General features: G+C 48.5%; 1 protein-coding gene across 2 annotated transcripts in view; it reads left to right on the top strand.

The window, feature by feature from the left end:
* The window catches only part of LOC132821442 (uncharacterized), a 72270-nt gene extending 46454 nt beyond the window's left edge, over positions 1 to 25816 (top strand). For both annotated transcript variants that reach the window (XM_060834138.1, XM_060834066.1), the window contains 8 exons: positions 2488 to 3530; positions 8200 to 8323; positions 14973 to 15206; positions 18245 to 18492; positions 22079 to 22253; positions 22693 to 22753; positions 24590 to 24689; positions 25695 to 25816. In XM_060834138.1, the coding sequence (XP_060690121.1) occupies positions 2488 to 3530; positions 8200 to 8323; positions 14973 to 15206; positions 18245 to 18492; positions 22079 to 22253; positions 22693 to 22753; positions 24590 to 24689; positions 25695 to 25739 (2030 nt within the window). In that variant the 3' untranslated portion in view covers positions 25740 to 25816. The remainder of the gene's footprint in view (positions 1 to 2487; positions 3531 to 8199; positions 8324 to 14972; positions 15207 to 18244; positions 18493 to 22078; positions 22254 to 22692; positions 22754 to 24589; positions 24690 to 25694) is intronic.
* Positions 25817 to 26400: the final 584 nt, after the last annotated feature.

Genomic DNA, 26400 nt, shown 5'->3' with positions numbered 1-26400 from the left:
GTTGAGGGAGGTCTTTAGTATGGGCAACACCGCTATCATGGGATTCTTCAATCTGCATATAAACTGGGTAAACCAACTGAGGACGAATGCAATGGAGAGTGGGTTCCTGAAGTTTCTTTGGGGTGGTCTTCATGCTGAGACAGGAGTAGAGGACGGGCTATTTAAAATCCAGTATCATGTATTAAAAACATGCCAATTAACGACCTTGTAAAAAAACCCTTGAGGAATGAGTCACTGAAATATGAAAGAATTCTACATTATGTTTGAAAGTGAGGTCATTCTGAAGCAGGGCTGTTAAAGTTTAATGAGGGGAGTTGTGAAGGCGTTGGCATGGATTGGGAAAATACAATAAAAGGCATGACTGTACATGGGCATTGGACAATTGTTTGAAGAACAATTGCATAGCTTTCAACAACTAAACATCTTTTAAGCTGCAAAAACACGTATGGTCAGCCATGATTCCCAAAGGAATTTCAGGATTGGATCCATAAAATTGTTAGAAAGTGCAGTAATTCTGAGGATATGGGTTTATAGAATACAGTAAAGGAGAACCAAGAAACTGATGAATTAAGGGAGAATAGAACATGAATTCAATCTGATTAAAAGGATAACAGTAAAAAATTGACAGTGAAAGTTTCTGTAGATCTGTAAAAAGGAAACGTTTTACTCCAATGAATGTGGGGGTCCATTGACAGCGGGGAATTTATAAAGAGGAAGAGAGAAGCAGTGGAAAAGCTAAATGGTTACTTCTCTGATTGCACTGAGAAAGGTGCAGGAAAGCTTCCAGAATTAGACATCCAAGTGACCAGGGAGATTGAGGAATTACAGGAGATTATTAGTAAGAAGTGGAGAAATTAAATGGGGCTGCAAGTTGTTAAATTCTAGGGCCTGCTGATCATCTTCACAGGGTGTTGAAGGAGATCCTCAATGTATCTTCCAAAGCTGTATAAATTCTGGAAACATTCCTGTGGATCACATCAGTATTAGGGGAAATATTGCAATCTAGTATAAAGGATGGGCTTAGTAGATACTTAAAAAGTTGCTAAATTCTAGACATTGCTAGAAAAAAGTAACAGATCTGGCATCCTGTGTGGATCGGAAACAGAATGAATGTATCAGGTCCAGTGACGACTCTTCAGAATGCCGTTGTGAACACAGTGTGTTGTGAGGGAACTAGGAGCAGCAGTAGACCATTTGGCTGTTTGAGCTAACATTGTGACTGATCACCCAGCTAGTATCCAGTTCCTGCTTTCTCCCCACATCCTTTGATTTCACTGGCCCTGAGAATGATCTTTAACTTCAAGGGAGCATTCAATGTTTCGGCCTTGTGTAGTAGACAATTGCCCAGGCTTCACTGAGCTCAGGTTGAAGAAATTTTCTCCTTTATCTCAGTCCTAAATGGGCTATCTTAATGCTTGGACTGTGACCCCTGGTTCTGTACTCCCCATTCATCGGGAACTGGAATACTCTCACTATGGGAGTGAGCATGTGGTTTACCTTCTTCATTGCCTGCTACACCTGTATGTCTCAATGACTGATGTACGAGGACACGCAGGTCCTGTTGCACTTTCCTCTTTCCAGTGAACGTATCTGAATAGCCAATCACTATTCAGATAATCTGCCTTCTTATTGGTCCCTGTAAAGTGGATAACCTCATATTTAGCTACCTCATACTCCATCTGCCATGCATTTGCCTGTTCACTCACCTTGTCCAAATTGTACTGAAGTACCTGTCAACCTTCTCACATGCAGGTGCAGGAAGATGTTAGGAAGGCTAATGGAAAGTTAGCCTTTATCTGAAGAGGATTTGAGTACAGTAGTAGGAGACTTTGCTTTAATTGGTTAGACTGTACCTGGAGTGCTGTGTGCAGTTTTGGTCTCCTTGGCAAAGTTATAATTGCCATAGAGGGAGAACAAAAAGGTGCACCAGATGTGTTCACCGGGATGGCAGGACTGTAGTTGAGAATGAGAGGTGATCCCATTGTAGCTCAGGAGATGCAGACACAGGGTAGATGTAGGTCTGATGCTTCCCTGGTTGAGAAATCCTTATACAGGGGAAACAATTTAAAAATAAGGGCAATTCCATTTTGGTCTGAGATGAGAATAAGAGATCTTAGTCTGAGGTTAGTGAACCTGAGGGCTGTGGGGACACAGTTTTTTTGAGTGTGTTTCAGACAGATAGATGACCAGTGGTGTAGAGTACTGAGTAAAAGGCATTGAAGTGTTTGACCAGCCATGTTCCTATTGAGTAGTGGGTCAGGCGTGTTGGGCTCCTCAGTTGCTATCTTGGTGGGGACTGTGGATGGTGAAGAAAATAGAAATGGGGATGGCTGAAGCTTTATGGAGAGATAACCGCTATCAGAGAATTGCTGTATTTAATTTAGTGAGGAGTGGCGAGGATGACTTGGATTCAGTTCAAGTTAGGATAGCAGTCAAATGTGTGTGGGCCTCCTGGCTTTACTCTAACTCCCTGTGCTGTCACTGCAGGTATCCAGCGACCACAGAGTTCCCTCACCCCTGGCACAGCTACTTTACCCTCGAGAATGTTGTTGCAAGATACAGGCGATGGTGACATTATCACCAGTGGTCCCCTCCAGTGCGACGTCAGAAATTCCCTGGAGTCCCAGACCAGAGACTCTCCACGTTACACTGAGAGAAGGCAGCGAGCATCACAGCAGGAGTTGAGCAGCATGGGTTCGCGATCATATCCAGCCATCCGTCAAGCCCAGGGGCATCGGGGGGATGAATGGAGGCCTCCTGCCCCCTCACGTGTGGAACAGACAGAGGTGGCTACCGGCGGGTCCCGGCAGGGTAACTCTTGGGGTCAGCTTTGCCTTGGAGGTGACGTGGCTGATCGTGTAAGCCAGCGAACAGAGGGATCCCAGGGTCAGCCTGGTTCCCGAGAGGCAGTGAGATACAGCAGCCTGGACAAACTGTGGCAGAAATTTAAGGAGAGGCACGAACAGTACAAGAGCCTGGCTTCAAGCAGTGCCAGTGAGCTGTCCCTGCTCGGGCGTTTGGATGAACTAGCCCGGATGCTGAAAAACCCAGTCCATCACTCTCTCCTGTGTGCTGAGAGGAGGGCTGGACGGCGCAGGATGGGAGAGAGGGGGAGGAGGCAGAGAGCTTGGGAGGATCCAGTCAGGGATCTGCATGATCTTGCTGCCACACAACCTGACAGGTCTGACTCCCCAGAGGAGATCTCCACTGATCACATCAAGTTGATCCTGGACCATGGGCAGTATAGGGGTCTGCAGAGAGGCAGCTTGGCTGCTGTACCCACAACAGAGTCAGACACCACGCTCCCAGCCGAGACGGATCCTCAGACACAGACGGAGACAGGAAGCACTGTCTCAACTATCGACACAGACCGTTTGATCAGGGCCTTTGGACCTGAGCGTGTCACAGTCCAGCCTCTCTCTCGCTTGTATGGCACAATTGAAAGGCAGAAAGAGAGCTCGATTCACAGGAGAGGGAGGTTAAGGAGGGCAGAGAGCAGGTCTCGAAGTGTTCCAGTTGACCAGCAGCATGTGAGTGATGTCTCCTGTTGATTAATGCTGATTTCTAGTTTCACCGAAATGTTACACCACAGAAGGAGGCCATTGCTTTCCCAGTGAGCATCGTGACATAGAGCTGTGTAGAGAGCAGGGCAGTGGGATTAGTTTGGGATTGATACAGGGCTATGGGGAGAGAGTGAGACAGTGGGATTAGTTTGGGATTGATACAGGGCTATGGGGAGTGAGTGGGGCAGTGGGATTAGTTTGGGATTGATACAGGGCTATGGGGAGGGAGTGGGGCAGTGGGATTAGTTTGGGATTGATACAGGGCTATGGGGAGAGAGTGGGGCAGTGGGATTAGTTTGGAATTGATACAGGGCTATGGGGAGAGAGTGGGATTAGTTTAGGATTAATACAGGGCTATGGGGAGAGAGTGGGGCAGTGGAATTAATTTGGGATTGATACGGGGCTATAGGGAGAGAGTGGGATTAGTTTGGGATTAATACAGGGCTATGGGGAATGTGGGACAGTGGGATTAGTTTGGGATTGATACAAGGCTAAGGGGAGTGTGGGACAGTGGGATTAGTTTGAAATTGATACAGGGCTATGGGGAGAGAGTGGGACAGTGGGATTAGTATGGGATTGATAGAGGTCTATGGGGAGAGTGTGGGGCAGTGGGATTAGTTTGGGATTGATACAGGGCTATGGGGAGAGAGTGGGGCTGTGGGATTAGTTTGACATTGATACAGGGCTATGGAGAGAGAATGGGGCAGTGGGATTAGTTTGGGATTGATACAGGGCTATGGGGAGAGAGTGGGACGGTGGGATTAGTTTGGGATTGATACAGGGCTATGGGGAGAGAGTGGGCAGTTTCTTCCCACAGTCCAAAGATGGATTAGCCATGCTGAATTGTCCCATAGCAACCATGGATGTGCAGGCTAGATAGGTTGGCTATGCCATGTGCAGGGTTATCAGGTAGAGAGGGTGGGTCTGGTTGGGATGCTGTTTGGAAGGTCGGTGTGGACTCAAATGGCTTGCTTCCACACTGTAGGGATTTGATGAATATATTTGTTCACACTGCCTCAGTGTCTCCCTGGCTAAGTGCCCCCTCCCTCTCCCTACCGGAAAGCTGCTTGTTGTACTGAGCAGTGGCTTTGTAGGATAGAGCACCATCCGGGTGTCTCGTGTGTGCTCCCTCCATAAGACTGTAAGAAATAGGATCAGGAACAGGCCATTCAGCCCCTCCAACCTGCTCCACTGCTCAGTAGGATCCTGGCTGATCTGACACTCCTCATGTCCACTTTCCTGCCCTTTCCCGAAGACCCCTGATTTCCTTGAGGGACATGGATAGGGTAAGTAAACAAGGTCTTTTCCCTGAGGTGGGAGAGTCCAGAACTAGGAGAGGGGAAAGTTTTGAAAGGGACTAAAGAGGCAACCCTTTTCACACAGAGGGTGGTGTGTGTCTGGAATGAGCTGCCAGAGGAAGTGGTGGTGGCTGGTACAATTGCAACGATTAAGAGGCATTTGGATGGGTATATGAATAGGAAGGGTTTGGAGGGATATGGGCCGGGTGCTGGCAGGTGGGACTAGATTAATGTAGGATATCTGGTTGGCAAGGACAAGTTGGACTGAAGGATCTGTTTCTGTGTTGTACATCTCCATGACTCTATGACTGATCGAAAATCTGTCTACCTCAGCCTTAAATATACAGGTGGACTCTGCCCTCACAGCTCTCTGTGGTAAGCAGTTCCAAGGATTCTCAACCCAGTGAGAGAAGTAATTCCTCCTCATCTCAGTCTTAAATTGGTGCCCCTTCTTTCAGAGACTGTGCCCTCTGGTCCTCGACTCTTTGATGAGGGGAAGCTAGTGTTCTGTCAGTTGATGCCAGTTGAATTATTCCAGCACTTGCTGCAGGCAAAAATCCAATTGAATAGAGTACCAGCCTGTTGAGCCTTTGCTCATAAAAGAATCCCGTTTACTGGGGATCATTGTGGTAAACCTTCTCTGAACGGCCTCCAATGAAATATCATTCCTTAAATAAGACCCAGACTGCTTGTAATACTGCAGGTGTGGTGTTACCAGCACTTTGTACCATTACAGTAAGACTCTTATAGTCTAACTTCATTGAATTAAGGCCTACGTTCCATTAATCTTCCTGATTACCCATTGTACCTGGGTGCTAGCTTTGGGCACAAGTTCCCCCCAGTCCCTTGGTGTTGCAGCTTTCTGCAGTTTTTCTCCATTCAAGTAATATTCTGCGATTCCCTTCCAATATTAACAACTCCACAATTTCTCACATTATGCTTCATTTTTCAACCTTTTGTTCACTCACCTAACCTATCAATATCTCACTCTAAACGGCATTGCTGTCTGAGCTGCCTTTCCACTTATTTTCGTGTTGTCTTCAAACTTGGCTACAGAGCATTCACTTTCTCCAAGTCATCAGTACACGTTGTAAACAGTTGCAGTCCCAGCACTGATCCCCGTGGAATCCCACTGATCACAGGTTGCTGTCTGTAATAGATTCCCCCGATCCCCACTCGCTGTTTCCTGTCCATCAGCCAATTCTCTCTCCGTGCCAATATACTGTCTCCAGTACAGTGGCCTTTATGATGTAACCTTGTTGAACACTGTCTGGAAGTTCAGATGACACACCTACTGGTTGAGACTTACTCATAATAAATTTCTAATAAATTACTCAGATATGATTTACCCTTCCTGAGGCCATGCTGACTCTGCCTGATTAGGTTATGATTTTTTTTAAATGTTCTACTGTCACCTCATTAAGAATACTTTTCCAACATTAAATGTCAGACAATCGGCCTACATTGGTCCACTTCCTGCCTCGCTTTTTTGAACATTTGAACAGGCACGTCACATAAAGCAGGTTCCAACCCTTGGATTGGAAGGTTTGAGCTACAGGGAGAGGCTGAACAGGCTGGGGCTGTTTTCCCTGGAGCGTTGGAGGCTGAGGGGTGACCTTATAGAGGTTTATAAAATCATGAGGGAGGCGGATAAAGTAATTAGACAATTTCTTTTTCCTGGGGTGAGGGAGTCCAGAACTAGAGGGTATAGGTTTAGGGTGAGAGGGGTAAGATATAAAAGGGATCTAAGGGGCAAGTTTTTCACGCAGAGGGTGGTGCGTGTATGGAATGAGCTGCCAGAGGATGTGACGGGGACTGTTGCAACGACAACACTGAAAAGGCATCTGGATGGGTCTATGAATAGGAAGGGTATAGAGGGATGACAAATAGGACTAGATTATGTTAGGATATCTGGTTGCATGGGCGAGTTGGACTGAACTGTCTGTTTCTGTGCTGTAAAACTCTATAATATTTCTCCAGAATCCAAGGAACTTTGGAAAATTCCAGCCAATGCATCCATTATTTCTGTACTCCTCTTTTGGGATCTGAGAATATAAGCCGTCGGGACCAGGGGACTGATTGGCCTTAAGGCCCATGAGTTTGTCTAACACCACTTTAATGACAGTGATGTTACTTAATTCCTCCTCCCTGTATCTTTACTAATTGGATGCTTGAAGTAAAGAGTGATGCAAAATATCTGTTAAATTCCTCTGCCATTTCCTTGTTCCCCATAACTGTCTCCACAGATTCGTTTCGAAGGGGCCTGTGTTCACTTCTTAAAGAAGTTGTTATTGTGACTTTTCATATTCCTTGCGAGTTTGCCCTCTGAATTTATTATCTTTTTAATCCGTCTTTATACTTAACACTCTCCTCAACTTGCTGGATTAGCCAAGGTTGATTTATTCCTCTCTGAAAATCTTTCCTCCTTGCTGTGGGATATATTTTTGCCGACAGTCGTGAGTTAACTCCTTCATTGTCTGCCACTACTTGCTTTTATTCCTCTTAATCTACCCACCCAGTTCACTTCAATTCTATCACGAATGCTCACTACTCCTTCACTCAGAGATCTCTGGCAATGGTGTGTTCTCTTGCTCATTCACTCACTTCTCTCTCTCTCACTCACACTCACTCGCACACACTCACTCGCACACACTCACTCGCACACACTCACTCGCACACACTCACTCGCACACACTCACTCGCACACACTCACTCGCACACACTCACTCGCACACACTCACTCGCACACACACACTCGCACACACACACTCACACCTCACTCACTCACACCTCACTCACTCTCACACACTCACTCTCACACACTCACTCTCACACACTCACTCACTCACACACTCACACGCACACTCACTCGCACACTCACTCGCACACTCACTCGCACACTCACTCGCACACTCACTCGCACACTCACTCGCACACTCACTCGCACACTCACTCGCACACTCACTCACACACTCACTCACACACACTCACTCACACACACTCACTCACACACACTCACTCACACCTCACTCACTCACACCACACTCACTCACACACACTCACTCACACCTCACTCACTCACACCTCACTCACTCACACCTCACTCACTCACACCTCACTCACTCACACACACTCACTCACACACACACACACACACACACACACACACACACACACACACACTCACACAGCTCTGCTGGGTACGGAGGTGGGAGGGAGCCAGCCAGCCCACTCACTCTCCCTCGTCAGTCGGGTGGTCACTGTGTTGAGGGAGCGTGCCCCCACATCAGCAGAGGGGGCAGATGGTTCAGTCGTCATCCGTGTGTTTTTATCCACAGGTCTCCACGAGCACCTCCGACCCTCTGTCTGCTGACAGCCCCTCTCGCCCACCGCCCCGAGGGCCCACCAGCAAGCTCCTCAATAAGAAGTGCACCAGGCTGGTCAGCCAGGGGGTGCAAACAGGTAAGGGCCTTGCAGGGGGGTTGGCCGGTTGTTGTGAGAGCAGTGTGACTTATTTAGGAGCCTACTGTAGAAAACTGAGAGCCCTCAGCTCAGAAAGAGAACGCCTACAGGTTTGTGCAATGTTTCATGGATTCGCAATGTCCTAAAAATCTTCACAATCGATCAGATACTTTGTTTTAAAAAGTGGTCATCATGGTAATGTGCAGAGCAGGATCCCAAAACAGAAGTTAAATGATGACCAGATGGTGTTGGGTCGGGGATTTTCACATGAAGAGGGCTGAGATGGGGAGCCTTGGTTCAAGCTTCCTCTGGCCGGACGGCTGTGTGCGCTCGTGTGTGCTCATGTTTCTGGAGTGGGGCCCAGACCACAACCTGCTCACTCTGCCCACATTGATTCAAAACTGATGCTGACCCCAAGGACGGGTTAGGGGGAGGTGATGGCCTCTTGGTGCTATCATTGGGCTCTTAATCCAGAAACCCAGGTCATGTTCTGCAGACCCGAATTCAAATCTTGCAGCTGGTTGATTTCGAATTCATTAAAACAGAAATCTGGGATGAGGAGTCTAATGGTGACCATGAATCCATTGTCGATTGTTGGGAAAATCCCACCTGGTTTCACTAATATCCTTCAGGGCAGGAAGCTGCCATCCTTACCTGGTCTGGCTGACACGTGACTCCAGTCTCTCAGCCATGTGCTTCGCTCTTAACTGCCCTCTGGGCAATTAGGAACTTGTTAAAATAAAATGTATTTCTTCATGGGATGTGGGTGTTGCTAGCTCAGTAAACACTAACGCAAAGATTATAAAGGAAGAGAGTGGGTAAAGTAAACACTGGTCCTGAGAGGGAGAGGCAGGGCAGGTAAATGGGCGGCACGGTGGCACAGTGGTTAGCACTGCTGCCTCACAGCGCCAGAGACCTGGGTTCAATTCCCGCCTCAGGCGACTGACTGTGTGGAGTTTGCATGTTCTCCCCGTGTCTGCGTGGGTTTCCTCCGAGTGCTCTGGTTTCCTCCCACAGTCCAAAGATGTGCGGGTCAGGTGAATTGGCCATGCTAAATTGCCCATAGTGTTAGGTGAAGAGGTAAATGTAGGGGAATGGGTATGGGTGGGTTGCGCTTCGGTGGGTCAGTGTGGACTTGTTGGGCCGAAGGGCCTGTTTCCACACTGTAAGTAATCTAATCTAATCGAAATAGCAGGATTAGTGATCTATTTAATCTGACTTCTCAATACAAGACTCCAGTTACATTTCTGAAATATGGAATCTCTTGGGAAAACACTGGAATCTATTAAAGTCTTAATAATAGTTAGAAAATTGTTGTGCGGCCAGACAAAGTGACTTTATGTGAGTTAAATTATGCTTGTTAAGCTGATTAATGGTTAAGTGTCTGAGTTGTTGGGCCAATCAAGGAAGCCAATAGAAAGTAGGCTGAAAAGACTGGGACTGTTTTCACTGGAGTGTAGGGGGTTGAGAGGTGACCTGAGAGAGGTTTATAAAGTAATGAGGGGTATAGACAAGTTGAGTGGCAGGTGTCTTTTCCCGAGGGTGGGAGATTTCAAGACTCGGGAGCATATCTCCCACATTCTTCCCGTGTCTGTGTGGGGTTTCCTCCAGGTGCTCCAGTTTCCTCCCACAGTCCAAAGATGTGCGGGTCAGGTGAATTGGCCATGCTAAATTGCCCGTAGTGTTAGGTAAGGGGTAAATTTAGGGGTGGGTTGTGCTTCAGCGGGTCGGTGTCGACTTGATGGGCCGAAGGGCCTGTTTCCACACTAAGTAATCTAATCATATCTCTAAGGTCAGAGAAGAGAAATTTGAAAAAGACATAAGAGGCAACTTCTTTTTCACAGAGTGTTGTTTGTGTGTTGAAACAACTTTGGTGGATGCAGGTATAGTTATTACATTTAAGAGATTTAGGACAATTATGATTCTCCGGGAAGCTGGGGAGGAGATTGCAGAGCCTCTGGTTTTAATCTTTGTGTCATCATTGTCGACAGGTATAGTGCCAGAAGACTGGAGGATAGCAAATGTTATCCCCTTATTCAAGAAGGGGAGTAGAGACGACCCTGAAAATTATAGCTCAGTGAGCTTTACTTTGGTTGTGGGTAAAGTGTTGGAAAAGGTTATAAAGGACAATTTATAATCATCTAGAAAGGAGTAAGTTGATTAGGGATAGTCAATACGGTTTTGTGAAGGGTAGGTCGTGCCTCGCAAACCTAATTGCGTTCTTTGAGAAGGTGACCAAACAGGTGGATGAGGGTAGAGCAGTTGATGTGGTGTATGTGGATTTCAGTAAGGTGTTTGATAAGGTTCCCCATGGTAGGCTATTGCACAAAATAGAGAGGAATGGGGTTGAGGGCGATTTGGTGGTTGGATCAGAAATTGGCTGGCTGAAAGAAGGCAGGGGGTGGCGGTTAATGGGAAATATTCATCCTGGCATTCAGTTACTAGTGGGGTACCGCAAGGATCTGTTTTGGGTTCACTGCTATTTGTCATTTTCATAAACGACCTGTGTGAGGGTGTAGAAGGATGGGTTAGTAAATTTGCAGTTGGCACTCTTCTCCGTCGAGTTATGGACAGTGTGGAAGGATGTTGTAGGTTACAGAGGGACACACGTAAGCTGCAGAGCTGGGCTCAGAGCGGCAAATGGAGTTTAATGTGAAAAAGTTTGAGTTGGAAGGAGTAACAGGAATGCAGAGTACTGGGCTAATGGTAAGATTCTTGGTAGTGTAGATGAGCAGAGAGATCTTGGTGTCCAGGTACATAGATCCCTGAAAGTTGCCACCCAGGTTGATAGGGTTGTTAAGAAGGTATACGGTGTGTTAGCTTTTATTAGGGATGGAGTTTCGGATCTACAAGGGCATGTTGCAGCTACAAAACTCTGATGAGGCTGCACTTGGAGTATTGCGTACAGTTCTGGTCACCGCATTATCGGAAGGATGTGGAAGCTTTGGAAAGTGTTCAGAGGTGATTTAGAACACAGAACATAGAACAATACAGCACAGAACAGGCCCTTCAGCCCACGATGTTGTGCCGAACATTTGTCCTAGCTTAAGCACCTAACCATGTACCTATCTAATTGCCACTTAAAGGTCACCAATGATTCTGACTCTGCCACTCCCACAGGTAGCGTATTCCATGCCCCCACCACTCTCTGGGTAAAGAACCTACCCCTGACATCCCCCCCTATACGTTCCACCCTTCACCTTAAATTTATGTCCCCTTGTAACACTGTTGTACCCGGGGAAAAAGTCTCTGACTGTCTACTCTATCTATTCCCCTGATCATCTTATAAACCTCTATCAAGTCACCCCTCATCCTTCGCCATTCCAATGAGAAAAGGCGTAGCACTCTCAACCTATCCTCGTACGACCTATTCTCCATTCCAGGCAACATCCTGGTAAATCTCTTCTGCACCCTCTCCAAAGCTTCCACATCTTTCCTAAAGTGAGGCGACCAGAACTGCACACAGTACTCCACATGTGGCCTTACCAAGGTCCTGTACAGCTGCAACGTCACTTCACGACTCTTGAATTCAATCCCTCTGCTAATGTACGCTAATACACCATAGGCCTTCTTACAAGCTCTATCCACCTGAGTGGCGACTTTCAAAGATCTATGAACATAGACCCCAAGATCCCTCTGCTCCTCCACTTACTAAGAACCCTACCGTTAACCCTGTATTCCGCATTCTTATTTGTCCTTCCAAAATGGACAACCTCACACTTGACAGGGTTGAACTCCATCTGCCACTCCTCAGCCCAGCTCTGCATCATATCTAAGTCCCTTTGCAGCCGACAACAGCCCTCCTCACTATCCACAACTCCACCAATCTTCATATCATCTGCAAATTTACTGACCCACCCTTTGACTCCCTCATCCAAGTCATTAATAAAATTATAAACAGTGTAGGACCCAGAACTGATCCCTGCGGAACTCCACTTGTAACTGGGCTCCAGGCTGAATATTTACCATCTACCACCACTTTCTGACTTAGACCAGTCAGCCAGTTCTCTGTCCATCTGGCCAAATTTCCCTCTATCCCATGCCTCCTGACTTTCCGCATAAGCCTACCATGGGAAACCTTATCAAATGCCTTACTAAAATCCACGTACACTACATCCACTGCTCTACCCTCATCCACATGCTTGGTCACCTCCTCAAAGAATTCAATAAGACTTGTAAGGCAAGACCTACCCTTCACAAATCCGTGCTGGCTGTCCCTAATCAAGCAGTGTCTTTCCAGATACTCATAAATCCTATCCCTCAGTACCCTTTCCATTACTTTGCCTACCACAGAAGTAAGGCTAACTGGCCTGTAATTCCCGGGGTTATCCCTATTCCCTTTTTTGAACAGGGGCACAACATTCGCTACTCTCCAGTCCCCTGGTACCACCCCCGTTGACAGTGAAGACAAAAAGATCATTGCCAACAGTTCTGCAATTCCTCTTTTGCTTCCCACATAATCCTAGGATATATCCCGTCAGGCCCGGGGCACTTGTCTATCCTCAAGTTGTTCAAAATGCCCAACTCATCTTCCTTCTTATGAAGTATCTCCTCTAGCTTACCAGTCCGTTTCATACTCTCCTCTTCAACAGTACGGTCCCTCTCATTTGCAAAATACCGAAGAAAAGTACTTATTCAAGACCTCTGCTATCTCTTCCGACTCAATACACAGTCTCCCACTACTGTCCTTGATCGGACCGACCCTCGATCTCGTCATTCTCATGTTTCTCACATACGCATCAAAGGCCTTGGGGTTATCCTTGATCCTACCCGCCAAAGATTTTTCATGCCCTCTCTTAGCTCTCCTAATCCCTTTCTTCAGCTCCCTCCTGGCTATCCTATATCCCTCCAACGCTCTGTCTGAACCTTGTTTCCTCAGCCTCATGTAAGCCTCCTTCTTCCTCTTTACTAGACATTCAACCTCCCTCGTCAACCAAGGTTCCCTCACACGACCATTTCTTTCCTGCCTGACAGGTACATACATATCAAGGACACGTCGTATCTGTTCCTTGAAAAAGTTCCACATTTCAACAACATCCTTCCCTGACAGCCTATGCTCCCAACTTATGCTCCTCAGATCCTGTCTTGCAGCATCGTATTTACCCTTCCTTGTTGCACGCACCTATCTCTCTCCATAACCAAGGTGAAAGTCACAGAATTGTGGTCACCATCACCCAAAATGCTCACCCACTAACAAGCCCATCACTTGTCCCAGTTCGTTACCAAGCACCAAATCCAATAGGGCCTCCCCTCTGGTCGGACAATCTACATACTGAGTTAGAAAAGCTTCCTGGACACACTGCACAAACACCGCCCCGTCCAATCTACTTGATCTAAAGAGCTTCCAATCAATATGTGGGAAGTTGAAATCGCCCATGACTACTACCCTGTGGCTTCTGCACCTTTCCAAAATCTGTTTCCCAATCTGTTTCTCCACATCTCTGTTCCTTCTCCACTCAAACTCCTTACCTTCCCAGAAGCCTCTGTTGACGACTTCCGGGTCCCCGCTCCTAGTTGGAAAAAAAAACACAGACTGTGAAAAGAAAAACGTTAATTTAAGCTGATCTCCGCTTACCTTCCGGCTCCCCTCACTGTGCACCCGCTGTAGCATTTACTCGGATGTTACCTGGTATGGAGGGAAGGTCTTAAGAGGAAAGGCTGAGGGACTTGAGGCTGTTTTCATGAGAAAGAAGAATGTTGAGAGCTGGCTGAATTGAGACATAATCAGAGGGTTAGACAGGATGGATAATGAGAACTTTGTTCCTCGGATGGTGATGGCTAGCACGAGGGGACATAGCTGTACATTAAGGGGTGATAGATACAGGACAGATGTCAGAGGTAGTTTCTTTACTGAGTAGTAGGGGTGTGGAACACCCTGCCTGCAACAGTAGTAGACTCGCCAATGTTAAGGGCATTGAAATGGCCATTGGATAGATGTATGGACGAAAACGTAGGAGAGATGGGCTTCAGATTGGTTCCACGGGTTGGTGCAACATTGAGGGCTGAAAGGCCCGTACTGTGTGATAATGTTCTATGTTCTGTATGTTGGTAAGTGCGTGAATCGGGAGGTTTACAGGGATAGATGCCAAGTGCAGTCAGGTGGGACGAGGTTAGTTGGTGAATATGGTTGGCATGGCTCAGTTGGACCGGAGGGTCTGTTTCCACGCTGTGTGGCAAGCTTATTTGGTTTTTGATTTGGACAAGCACACAAGGTTAATGTCTGAGGAGAAGCCTCCTGTATTTTAGGATAGTTTATTAACAGGATAGAGGACAGAAGGAATGAATCCCAGTGTTATCAAATCAGTTTTTTTTACTGAGTAATTCTGTGAGGGTCAGAGCTGGGTTTCAGCAATTTGTTGCCTACAGTAATGACTTTGACAAAGACATGACATCCAGATGTGCTGAAACTGTGCAGCTCATTGGGAATGTCAGCTGTGAGGTGGACACACACACACACACACACACACACACACACACACACACACACACAGGCTGCAAAGAGGTGTCAGTAGTTAAGTAGAAGTCAGATGGAGTGTGACATGGACCATTTCCTTCAGTGTGCTGCCTGATCACAGTTATAAAGACAGACTCTCTCACCCCAGCTTAATTCTCCCTGTTTATAACAAACACACTCCATGTCTTGTGTTAGAGTCTCTGGAAGGTGTCCCGAGCACGTCAGGAAGACAGACTCGGGATGTGGGTGTGACCTACCCTTCGCCCGATTCAAACCCGAGCCTGAAACGACCAGCTACAGTGGGTAGTCACCGTCATCAGTCAGTGTCTCCCACTGCCCGCTGCTCCTCCAGTACCAGGGACAGGAAGAAGAAGAGCTCTCACACTGAGCGGAGACCTGGCAAAACGGGCAGGACATCAGCTGGCCCAGGTAAACGCTCCTTCTGTTCAGTCCGGAGTTACCCCCGACCATTCAGGCAGGTGCCTGATGAGGGAACAGCTCCATACCGTGAGGGATGTGGGTCCACAGGTCACTCATGGGCACGGACAGGGTGTTACTGAGCAACCCGCTCCAACTGTACATCACTGTTAGAGCCTGCGGGGAGAGGGGAGCATACCGATTTAATATGGGGGGAGGGGGGAGCGTACTGATTTAATATCAGGGGGGAGGGGGGAGCGTACTGATTTAATATCGGGGGGGGAAGCGTACTGATTTAATATCGGGGGGGAGCGTACCGATTTAATATGGGGGGAGGGGGGAGCGCACCGATTTAATATGGGGGGGAGAGGGGGGAGTGTACTGATTTAATATCGGGGGGGAGTGTACTGATTTAATATCGGGGGAGGGGGGGAGCGCACTGATTTAATATGGGGGGGGAGAGGGGGGAGTGTACTGATTTAATATCGGGGGGAGGGGGGGAGCGCACTGATTTAATATGGGGGGGAGAGGGGGGAGCGTACTGATTTAATATGGGGGGAGGGGGGAGCGTACCGATTTAATATCGGGGGAGGGGGGAGCGTACTGATTTAATATCGGGGGGGAGTGTACTGATTTAATATCGGGGGGGAGTGTACTGATTTAATATTGGGGGGAGGGGGGAGCGCACTGATTTAATATGGGGGGGAGAGGGGGGAGTGTACTGATTTAATATGGGGGGGGAGCGCACTGATTTAATATGGGGGGAGAGGGGGGAGTGTACTGATTTAATATGGGGGGGAGCGTACCGATTTAATATCGGGGGAGGGGGGAGCGTACCGATTTAATATGAGGGGGGAGAGGGGGGAGCGTACCGATTTAATATGGGGGGGGAGTGTACTGATTTAATATCCGGGGGGGGAGGGGGAGCGTACCGATTTAATATGGGGGGGGAGAGTACCGATGTAATATTGGGGGGGAGGGGAGAGCGTACCGATGTAATATGGGAGGGGGAGAGGGGGGAGCGTACCGATGTAATATGGGGGGGGGAGAGGGGGGAGCGTACCGATGTAATATGGGGGGGGGAGAGGGGGGAGCGTACCGATGTAATATGGGGGGGGGAGAGGGGGGAGCGTACCGATGTAATATGGGGGGGGGAGAGGGGGGAGCGTACCGATTTAATATGGGGGGGGAGAGGGGGGAGCGTACCGATTTAATATCGGGGGGGAGGGGGGAGCGTACCGATTTAATATCGGGGGGGGAGGGGAGAGCGTACCGATGTAATATGGGGGGGGGAGCGTACCGATTTAATATGGGGGGGGAGAGTACCGATTTAATATGGGGGGGAGAGGGGGGAGCGTACCGATTTAATATGGGGGGGGAGCGTACCGATTTAATATCGGGGGAGGGGGGAGCGTACCGATTTAATATGGGGGGGGAGTGTACTGATTTAATATCCGGGGGGGGAGGGGGAGCGTGCCGATTTAATATGGGGGGGGAGAGTACCGATTTAATATGGGGGGGGAGAGGGGGGAGCGTACCGATTTAATATCGGGGGAGGGGGGAGCGTACCGATTTAATATGGGGGGGGAGTGTACTGATTTAATATCCGGGGGGGGAGGGGGAGCGTGCCGATTTAATATGGGGGGGGAGAGTACCGATTTAATATGGGGGGGAGAGGACCGATTTAATATGGGGGGGGAGAGGGGGGAGCGTACCGATTTAATATCGGGGGAGGGGGGAGCGTACCGATTTAATATGGGGGGGGAGTGTACTGATTTAATATCCGGGGGGGGAGGGGGAGCGTGCCGATTTAATATGGGGGGGGAGAGTACCGATTTAATATGGGGGGGAGAGGGGGGAGCGTACCGATTTAATATGGGGGGGAGAGGGGGGAGCGTACCGATTTAATATTGGGGGGGAGGGGAGAGCGTACCGATGTAATATGGGGGGGGGAGAGGGGGGAGCGTACCGATTTATAATAGGGGGGAAGAGGGGAGAGCGTACCGATTTAATATGGGGGAGGGAGAGGGGGGAGCGTACCGATTTAATATGGGGGGGGGGAGAGGGGGGAGCGTACCGATTTAATATGGGGGGGGGGGGAGAGGGGGGAGCGTACCGATTTAATATGGGGGGGAGAGGGGGGAGCGTACCGATTTAATATGGGGGGGGAGAGGGGAGAGCGTACCGATTTAATATGGGGGGGGAGCGTACCGATTTAATATGGGGGGGAGAGGGGGGAGCGTACCGATGTAATATGGGGGGGGAGAGGGGAGAGCGTACCGATGTAATATGGGGGGGGAGAGGGGAGAGCGTACCGATTTAATATGGGGGGGGAGCGTACAGATTTAATATCGGGGGGGGAGGGGGGGAGCGTACCGATTTAATATGGTGGGGAGCGTACCGATTTAATATGGGGGTGGGAGAGGGGAGAGCGTACAGATTTAATATCGGGGGGGAGAGGGGGGAGCGTACCGATTTAATATGGGGGGGAGAGGGGGGAGCGTACCGATTTAATATGGGGGGGGGAGGGGGGAGCGTACCGATTTAATATGGGGGGGGGGGAGGGGGGAGCGTACCGATTTAACGGGGGGTGCCGTAGTGGGTAGAGGTCGGGGTTCGGGGGCGGGGTGCCGTAGCGGGTAGAGGTCGGGGTTCGGGGGCGGGGTGCCGTAGCGGGTAGATGTCGGGGTTGTGGGGGTTGGCATGTCTTTGTGGGTCGATGTTGGGGTTCAGGTGTGTAATCTGTTACTGTAGTTTGAGGCTGCTCTCATGTGGGTGTGAGCTACCTGCTGTCAGCTAATCGGGGTTCAGGGGGATGTGGGTGTGTGTGTGTGGGGTGGGGGTGTCTGGGTGTGTGTGTGTGTGTGTGTGTGTGTGTGTGTGTGTGTGTGTGTGGGGGTGGTGGTGCTGTAATGTGACTGTGAGCTGCCTGCTCTCTGCTAATCGGGGTTTGTGTGTGTGTGTGTGTGTGTGTGTGTGTGTGGGGTGGCGGTGGTGCTGTAATGTGGCTGCTCTCTGCTAACCTGTGTTTATTCTCACCAACTGTGCAGCCTGGTTTATTCCTGCCGCTGAACTGAAGTGCAGCTGGAGGAAGGAGAATGTTCCAAGATGGTGTCCCAGTTCAACTCCAAGTCGGGTTGATTTGGTCCCACCCTCCAGTGTGGGGCGGGTACCCCTTCGTGAGAAACACCTTCAGCAGCAGTGGGCCACTGAAACTGTGAACGGCTGGAACTCTGAACCTGCCCTGTCTGACACTGCAGCCAAGCACCCTTCCCCACTCGTCCGCCTCACCTTAAAGGTAAGGGAAGCAAGTATTTTTCTGAATACTCCTTAAACATGCACACAGTTCCTGTGAACCAGGAGGGCATTGAGGGGAGATTACTGCTCTGATAATCACGAGCCTGACCACTCTTCAATAAAACAGCAGTGTCTGCTGGAGATTGGTGAATCACATTTCCCCACAATAATAACATCGGGTGAGGGGAATGTTGGCAGCGAGAATAAACCAAGACTCAAACCATTTCTAATTGTTTGTTTAAGATTAGCATAGTGTTTGGAGTATGTCATTCCAGTCTCTGGATTCTGCTTTACTGTTCAGAGCGACAGTGACTGATCTCGTTGCACTCCGCATATTAAAATGCAGTAGTTTTAGACTGAGTGAGGGGGGAAATCTTTCAAAGGGAAAGGGAGGACTGCAGATGCTAGAGATCAGAGTCGAGAGTGGGGTGTTGGAAAAGCACAGCAGGTCAGGCAGCATCCGAGGAGCAGGAGAATCAATGTTTCGGACATAAAAGGGACCTAAAGGGGCAACTTTTTCATGCAGAGGGTGGTACGTGTATGGAATGAGCTGCCAGAGGATGTGGTGGAGGCTGGTACAATTGCAACATTTAAAAGGCATCTGAATGGGTATATGAATAAGAAAGGTTTGGAGGGATATGGGCCAAGTGCTGGCATTAATTTAGGATATCTGGGTGGCATGGATGAGTTGGAACGAAGGGTCTGTTTCTGTGCTGTACGTCGCTATGACTCTTTGACCTTTCCCATCTGCCATTACCTGGGAGTCCATCTCAGCAGTAGGAAAGGTCAGTTCTCTCCTGGACTACATGGTGTAGAGGTGTGTGGGGGGGTTAATGTATCATTGTCTGCTTCTGGACTTCACTTTGATTTCTGGTTATTGCTTCAAGGTGATAATGGATTCTTGTTAGGCACTGAGTTTGATGGGACCGTGGAATTCAAACCATCTACATGCATCTTATTGAATGGTGGAGCAGGCTCGAGGGGCGGACTGGTTTGACTTTGAGTTCTGCAGCATGTATGCTGCTGCTCCTACTTTATATGTTCATATGTCTGAAAGGTCTTTCATGGGTTTAGATTTATTGCTGTCTCTGTGGTATCCGGTAACAGTACATGGGCCCACTTTCCGTTCTAAAGGAGGGTAAATGGGGAGGGTTGGACAGCACGAGAAAGTAGGTGCTTTGCTTTTAATCTTCCGATGTGAAAGGAAGGAAGGCAGGGAGTTGATGTTTTCGGTGAGAGGATATTTCAGCAGCATGTTCTGAAGCTCATGTATGGCCCGGTGAAGAGGTGTGGTACTCATGTGATGGCCAAGCCCACACTTAACAGCCACATATTTCACTCTCACCCTGGTACAAACCCACTGGTTGTTAGAACTACAGAGGAGCAGCTGGTTCAGCTCCTGGTGTCTGTGCACAGCAACACGGCACATCAAGATTCCCATCTCGTGGATGAGCACTGTGTTCCCTCAAATTCCCCTCTAATGTGACCGTCTAGGAAGGGGTGGGGTTGGGGGGGGAGGCGTTGGTGGTGAAGGGCTGGGCAGACAGGTCACGGTTCAAGGTCGAGTGTTCATGGTGTCAGAGGAGAGTGTGAGTGATTGGAGAAAGCTGTCCATGTGGCTGAGGCAGATTGGGAGGGATGTTGTAGCGATCACGTGACTGGGCCAGACTTCGGCTGTGGGAATACTGCCTCAGTTCCCTCCATGGGAGCAGCTGGTGGTATTTTGATTCACTGACTAAATATGGAACTAAAAGGCATTCTTGATGATCGTGACCCTGAAACTAACATTGATGATCCTGAAATGGGTGGAGTGTTTTCTCATGAGAAAGCTAGGGGTCATAGTATAAAAATAAAGGTGTATCCAAATAAAACGGAAATGAGAAAGCATTTTGCTCTCAGAAGGTCAAAAGACTTTGGAACTCCCTTTCTCAAAAGGCAGTAGATACAGAATCTTTAAATATCTTGAAGGCAGAGATTGATGGATTCTCAATGTGGAGTTGAGGTTAAAATCAGATCCTCGATGATCTTACTGAATGGGAGAGCAGGCTCGAAGGGCCGAGTGGCCTACTTCTGTTTCCTGTGCGTGTATAAAAACTCATCTGGTTCACTAATGTCTGACCTACATGTGACTCCAGACCCACAGCAATGTAAGTGACTCTCAGTTGCCCTCACTTCAGGAGCAGGTAGGGATGGGTAATAAATACTGGCTTTGCGAGTGACACCCACATCCCCTGAAAGAATAAACATGATACAAACTGCTCCAGGATCCATGTACAAATCGAGGAAAGCTGACTGTGTGGGAAACAGTAAGGTTACACCACTGGGAATCTTCAGTGTGGTCTTTCAATTTCTCACTCTCTTTCCAAATCTGCACCCCAAAACAAGTAGGAAAATTAAAACCAGCCTCTGGAATGGTTTATGGAGCAAAACAATTTTGTATTACTCCAGAATACCAACATTTGATAAAAATTCAACCATAAAACCCTTTTTGACTTCATTTGCACTCCTTTTGTGAGTTGCTGACCTCCCACTTCTATGAGAGACATGAAGAGAGTAGACTTAATCCCAAACACAATGTTAACACAGTTACCATCTCCACAGCTGCTGTCTGACACAATCAGGTGAGTCTGTTTCCCAAAAGGTGAAGAACTAGAGGGTTTTTATGGAGTGATGGGGCAGGATTGGGTCAAATTGTCTACTGCAACTTCTCTGGGTTAATGTTTCCAATGTTGTTACCTCAGGTTGGGAGCAGGAGAGAACTTGAAGCCTGTCTCTGAAGTCTCACTCCATTTACTTTATTTCCAAAAGTCTGTCAGTTCCATGCCCTGACTGTCCTCAATAACTTCACTCCCTGAGCTTCCCAGGGTCTGCTCTGACCACCCTCACGTAGATGTTCAGATTCCGATGACATCACCTTCCATGCTCGTGAAAACGAGACATCTTCAAAAGTTCATAAGATATAGGATCAGAATTAGGCCATTCTGCCATCGATCCTGGCTGCGACGCTCCTCACCCCCATTCTCCTGCCTTCTCCCCATATCTCTTCAACCCATCACCAATTAAAAATCTGTCTAACTCCTCCTCAAATTTACTCCCTGTCCCAGCATCCACCGCACTTTGGGGAGAGTGAATTCCACAGATTCACAGCCCTCTGGGAGAAATTGTTTCTCCTTAAGTCTGTTTTCTGACAGAAGGTGCGCCATTTTCCAGTTAATGAGAGCACGTTATTAACGTGGAGTGGTCCGGTTTGGTAGTTTGAAGGTGGGGGTGAGGTTATTTTGGAGGTTGGTGGGGAGGATTGAGCTGAATTGTTAGGGAGGTGGTGTTGGTGGGGGATCTTCGCACAGGCCAGAGACTTGTTCAGAGAGTCTGACGGAGCATGAGCTGGAATGATGAATGAGTCCACAAGGAGCTGACTTACCTGGGACTCGGTATCCCGGGAGCTGGCTTAGTCCTTGCTCTAATCAGGTTCGGGACCAGGAATGCCCAGGTGTTGCTCGCTCACTCTCTATCTCTGTCCATCTCTTCCCACCCCCAGCCCTCTGTTTTTCTCACACTGTTTCTTGTTTGGTTAATTTTGTTGCCAGGAGGCCTTACACATGAACAGACCAGATTTTATCTCCCATTCTCGGCAACGGGTGAGGCGCCTGGAGTTACTGACGGAAGAGAGGAAGATACAGAGCATTCTGCAGAGTGAGCGAGAGAGACTTTTTAACCAGCCCCAAGAGAGAGGCCGCAGGAACAGGAAGGGCTGTGCACTGGGTGAGTGTGACCGTACACCCAATATACAACAGCGGAACAGGTCAGCATCTCCACGCACACACACTCTGCGTCTCCCCACACTCCATCCTAATGAATCTAATCAGTATCCCGCCTGACCCAGCACTCTGTGGAGCAATAACCTGAGGACTCTCATCACAATCTGACATCAGAAAGGAGCAGGGATCAGTCGAAGTGACCATGGGTTTGTGGTCATTGATTGTCTGATTTATTAATGAAACCATATTTGTCTGATTTGAGATGTGACTCCGATCCCATATTGGTGTCTGGAGTGGTCAATGAAGCCACTGAGCTGTCAGGAATGGCAAAGGGTCTCTGATATCGTGATCAGCAATACTTTGGTCTAATGTTTCTGTTGCCTGTGCTCAGCACGTTGAACTGTTCACCCAGTGTCACTTTCCCTCTGTTTGGTGTTTTTCAGCTGATGCCATTCTACTGAAGAAGAAAATCCCAAAGCGGGAGATGTTCGATCGGTCCAGGCGGTGAGTGTGTCTTTAGCTGTTGGTTCTGTTTGTGTCGTACCCCCTGACAGACCACACGCCCAATATTCTCCCTTCCCTCCCTCAAGCCCCTCTTCTCAGGGCTGTCCTGTAACCCGGAGATTAGGTTTCAGATGACACCAAAATTGGAGGTGTAGTGGACAGCGAAGAGGGTTACCTCAGATTACAACAGGATCTGGACCAGATGGGCCAATGGGCTGAGAGGTGGCAGATGGAGTTTAATTCAGATAAATGCGAGGTGCTGCATTTTGGGAAAGCAAATCTTAGCAGGACTTATACACTTAATGGTAAGGTCCTAGGGAGTGTTGCTGAACAGAGAGACCTTGGAGTGCAGGTTCATAGCTCCTTGAAAGTGGAGTCGCAGGTAGATAGGATAGTGAAGAAGGCGTTTGGTATGCTTTCCTTTATTGGTCAGAGTATTGAGTACAGGATTTGGGAGGTCATGGTGCGGCTGTACAGGACATTGATTAGGCCACTGTTGGAACATTGTGTGCAATTCTGGTCTCCTTCCTATCGGAAAGATGTTGTGAAACTTGAAAGGGTTCAGAAAAGATTTACAAGGATGTTGTCAGGGTTGGAAGATTTGAGCTATAGGGAGAGACTGAACAGGCTGGGGCTGTTTTCCCTGGAGCGTCGGAGGCTGAGGGGTGACCTTATAGAGGTTTACAAAATTATGAGGGGCATGGATAGGATAAATAGGCAAGGTCATTTCCCTGGGGTGGGTGAGCCCTGAACTAGAGGGTATAGGTTTAGGGTGAGAGGAGAAAGATGTAAAAGAGACCTACGGGGCAACCTTTTTACACAGAGGGTGGTATGTGTATGGGAAGAGCTGCCAGAGGAAATGGTGGAGGCTGGTACATTTGTAACATTTAAGAGGCATTTGAATGGGTATATGAGTAGGAAGGGTTTGGAGGGATATGGGCCGGGTGCTGGCAGGTGGGACTAGATTGGGTTGGGATATCTGGTCAGCATGGACGGGTTGGACCGAAGGGTTTGTTTCCATGCTGTACGTCTCTGACTCTCTGATTATCTGTTCCAACCCCATCACGGCAGGTTGAGACCAATTCAGTACAATAAGTCTGGTTCCTTGTCTCCAGCTGACCCCAACCGAAGCCATTTAACATTGCCAGATCATCGTTAAACCCCCAGCTACAGTGATGACTGTCCTTCAGGGATGGGAGCCTGCTACCCTCAGCCACTCTGAGCTGCTGACCCACACCATGGTCAACTCTCATTGCAAACCCCTGTGAGAGAATGACCGTTCCCATTGAGAGAAGCCTCCGTCAGAGTCCAAGGGAGCTGCAGACCTGAATAAGGCCCTTTGGCCCATTGGTTGAGTCTGCATCAGCTTTTCCAAACCCTTTTCCAGATTTGACCCTTGACCCTGCGACCATGACTGTAGCCCAGGACTCGGTGTTGACCCCTGGGGACCGACGGGTATGAACCTGACCATGTCTACACTAAATGGGAAATCTCAAGTTCATTCAACACAGAACAGAGAGGGAACTTGAAGCATTGGCTTGACATGGCTGTGTCCTTGCACTGCAACGGGATTAATATCAGGATCTTCCAGGGAAGCTCTATTTTCTCCACACTGTGTCAGCTGCTTTAGACAAGCTCTCCAGTGATTCTGTGTCCCTACTGCTGCTGAGCATGTGAGCTGATCTTTCATTCTCCTCCTGCCTCTCTTATCTCCTCCTGACCCTTCCCTCAGCCGCAATCTTCCACCTCACTCTACTCCAGCTCCCAGCTCAGAGCCTCTCCACAGGAGGTGAAATGGTCCAGTTTTACCCATGTCTTTCCCTCCACTTGTTACAGTCTGTACGAACAGCTTCCTGAGGTCACCAGGAGAAAGGAAGAGGAGAAACGCAAAAGGGAATATCAGACCAACAGACTAAAGGCTCAGCTGTACAAGCAGGTAATCTCTTCCCAGTAACAACCCGACAGGCACAGTGCTGTGCTACCTTAGATACACAGCCATTTCACACCATACTTAGGAGCTGGGCAAGCGTTCTACCCATGGTCAGTGCTGAGCCCTGCACTGAGGGGTGGGGTGTGTGTGTGTGTGTGTGTGTGTACATAAACATTGCTGCTGGGGTAGTAATCCAGAGAACCAGATCTGCAACCCACCACAGCAGGGGGCTGCAGTGGGAAAGGGTCTGGTATTAAAGTTCTGATGATGACCATGAAACCATCCCCAACTGTTGGAAAACTGCCGTCAGCTTCACTGAGATGGCCTGAAGGGAAGGGAAGGGAATCTGCCATCCTTCACTTCGTCAGGCGTACACAAGGGCTGACATTCAACTGCTCTCTGAAATGGTCAGGCAAACCACTTAGTTTTATCAGCTGCTAATCGAAACCAGACACACAGCTGGCCAAGTCCCCCGCCCGCCTCACTAACATCTGGAGGGGGTGGGGGCTAGTGCTAAACTGGGAGAGCAACCTCGCAGAGTACTCAAGCAACAGGCTGACACCTTACAATGTCGTGGACACCACGATCAGCACCTGTCCCACTGGAGAAGGCAGTGCGGTCAGGAGGGAACGTCCCGGGAGTCCTCAACGTTGACTGCAGGTACCTCACACTCTCAGGTTAAAGCTGGGTGAGGAAATCTGCTGCTGATTACCCTGTACCATTCTCTCTTGGCTCCTCTGTTCAACACCATGTGTGGTCAGGGCATATACTGTATTCTTGGGTGGGGGGGGGATCTGGAATACAACAGCTGAGAATTCAATACTGAAGAGCCTGTCCGGCCCTACAATGGTGGGAGAGTGAGAGACCTGTCCCCTGGGGGACCTGCCCTAGCTGTACTATCGCTCAATCTGATGTTAAAGTTGGGAAACACTGATGTGTGTTGAAAGCTGAGTCTTAGGAAAGATTTGTATGTTGTCTAACATTCTTCTCCCACCTTTATTTTCTGTGCAGAAGATCACAAACCATGTGTTGGGAAGGAAGGTATCCTGGCAGTGAGCAGAGTCTGGTTCTAGAGATTTCATCCTTACTGTGAAAACTACTCAAATGTAAATAAAGATATATTTAAATTAAAATGGTCTCATCACTTGCAGCCACTTTGGGACAGTCTGATAAAAATCGCTGACAACGTGCAGGCTTTTCCTTTCGCTGAGATCTTTAGAGACAGAGGATATTAATTCATTGTGATAGTCTGAATGGGGAGAGTTTTTGGAGCAGGCTGGCTGTTAGTTACTGTCGAGGGTGAGGGTTTACTGCTTTTAAAAATAGTAATGGAGAAATCTCAGACTTTGATAATTCAGCTCCAAAGCTGATGCTTAAACCAGGGATTTCAGTCAGGAAATAATTGGATGTTCTTCAGAGGATTAGCAGCATTTCCTAGGAATGTCACTCAGTCTGTTTTAAGTCCATTGTAACGGGAGGTTGGGAATTACAAAGCCTTCCAAACAATGTTCTGATCCTGGTGTGTGACACATGACAGGACTGAAGAATATCCCTGTTTCTAATACCCTCCATCTGCAGAGCACTCAGCCTCATATGTTCCTGGAGAAACTTATAGCAGTTAGTCTGAAGTTCCACTTGGAAACATTAGCGGCAAACTGCCCAAAGGCACATCCTGAGCGGAGACCTACTGAGTGTTGAGCATTTGAATTACAGATTG

This window comes from Hemiscyllium ocellatum, chromosome 1 (genome assembly GCF_020745735.1).
Source record: "Hemiscyllium ocellatum isolate sHemOce1 chromosome 1, sHemOce1.pat.X.cur, whole genome shotgun sequence".
Classification (NCBI taxonomy): Eukaryota; Metazoa; Chordata; class Chondrichthyes; order Orectolobiformes; family Hemiscylliidae; genus Hemiscyllium; species Hemiscyllium ocellatum.
This window is presented reverse-complemented; position numbering and strand designations above follow the sequence as displayed.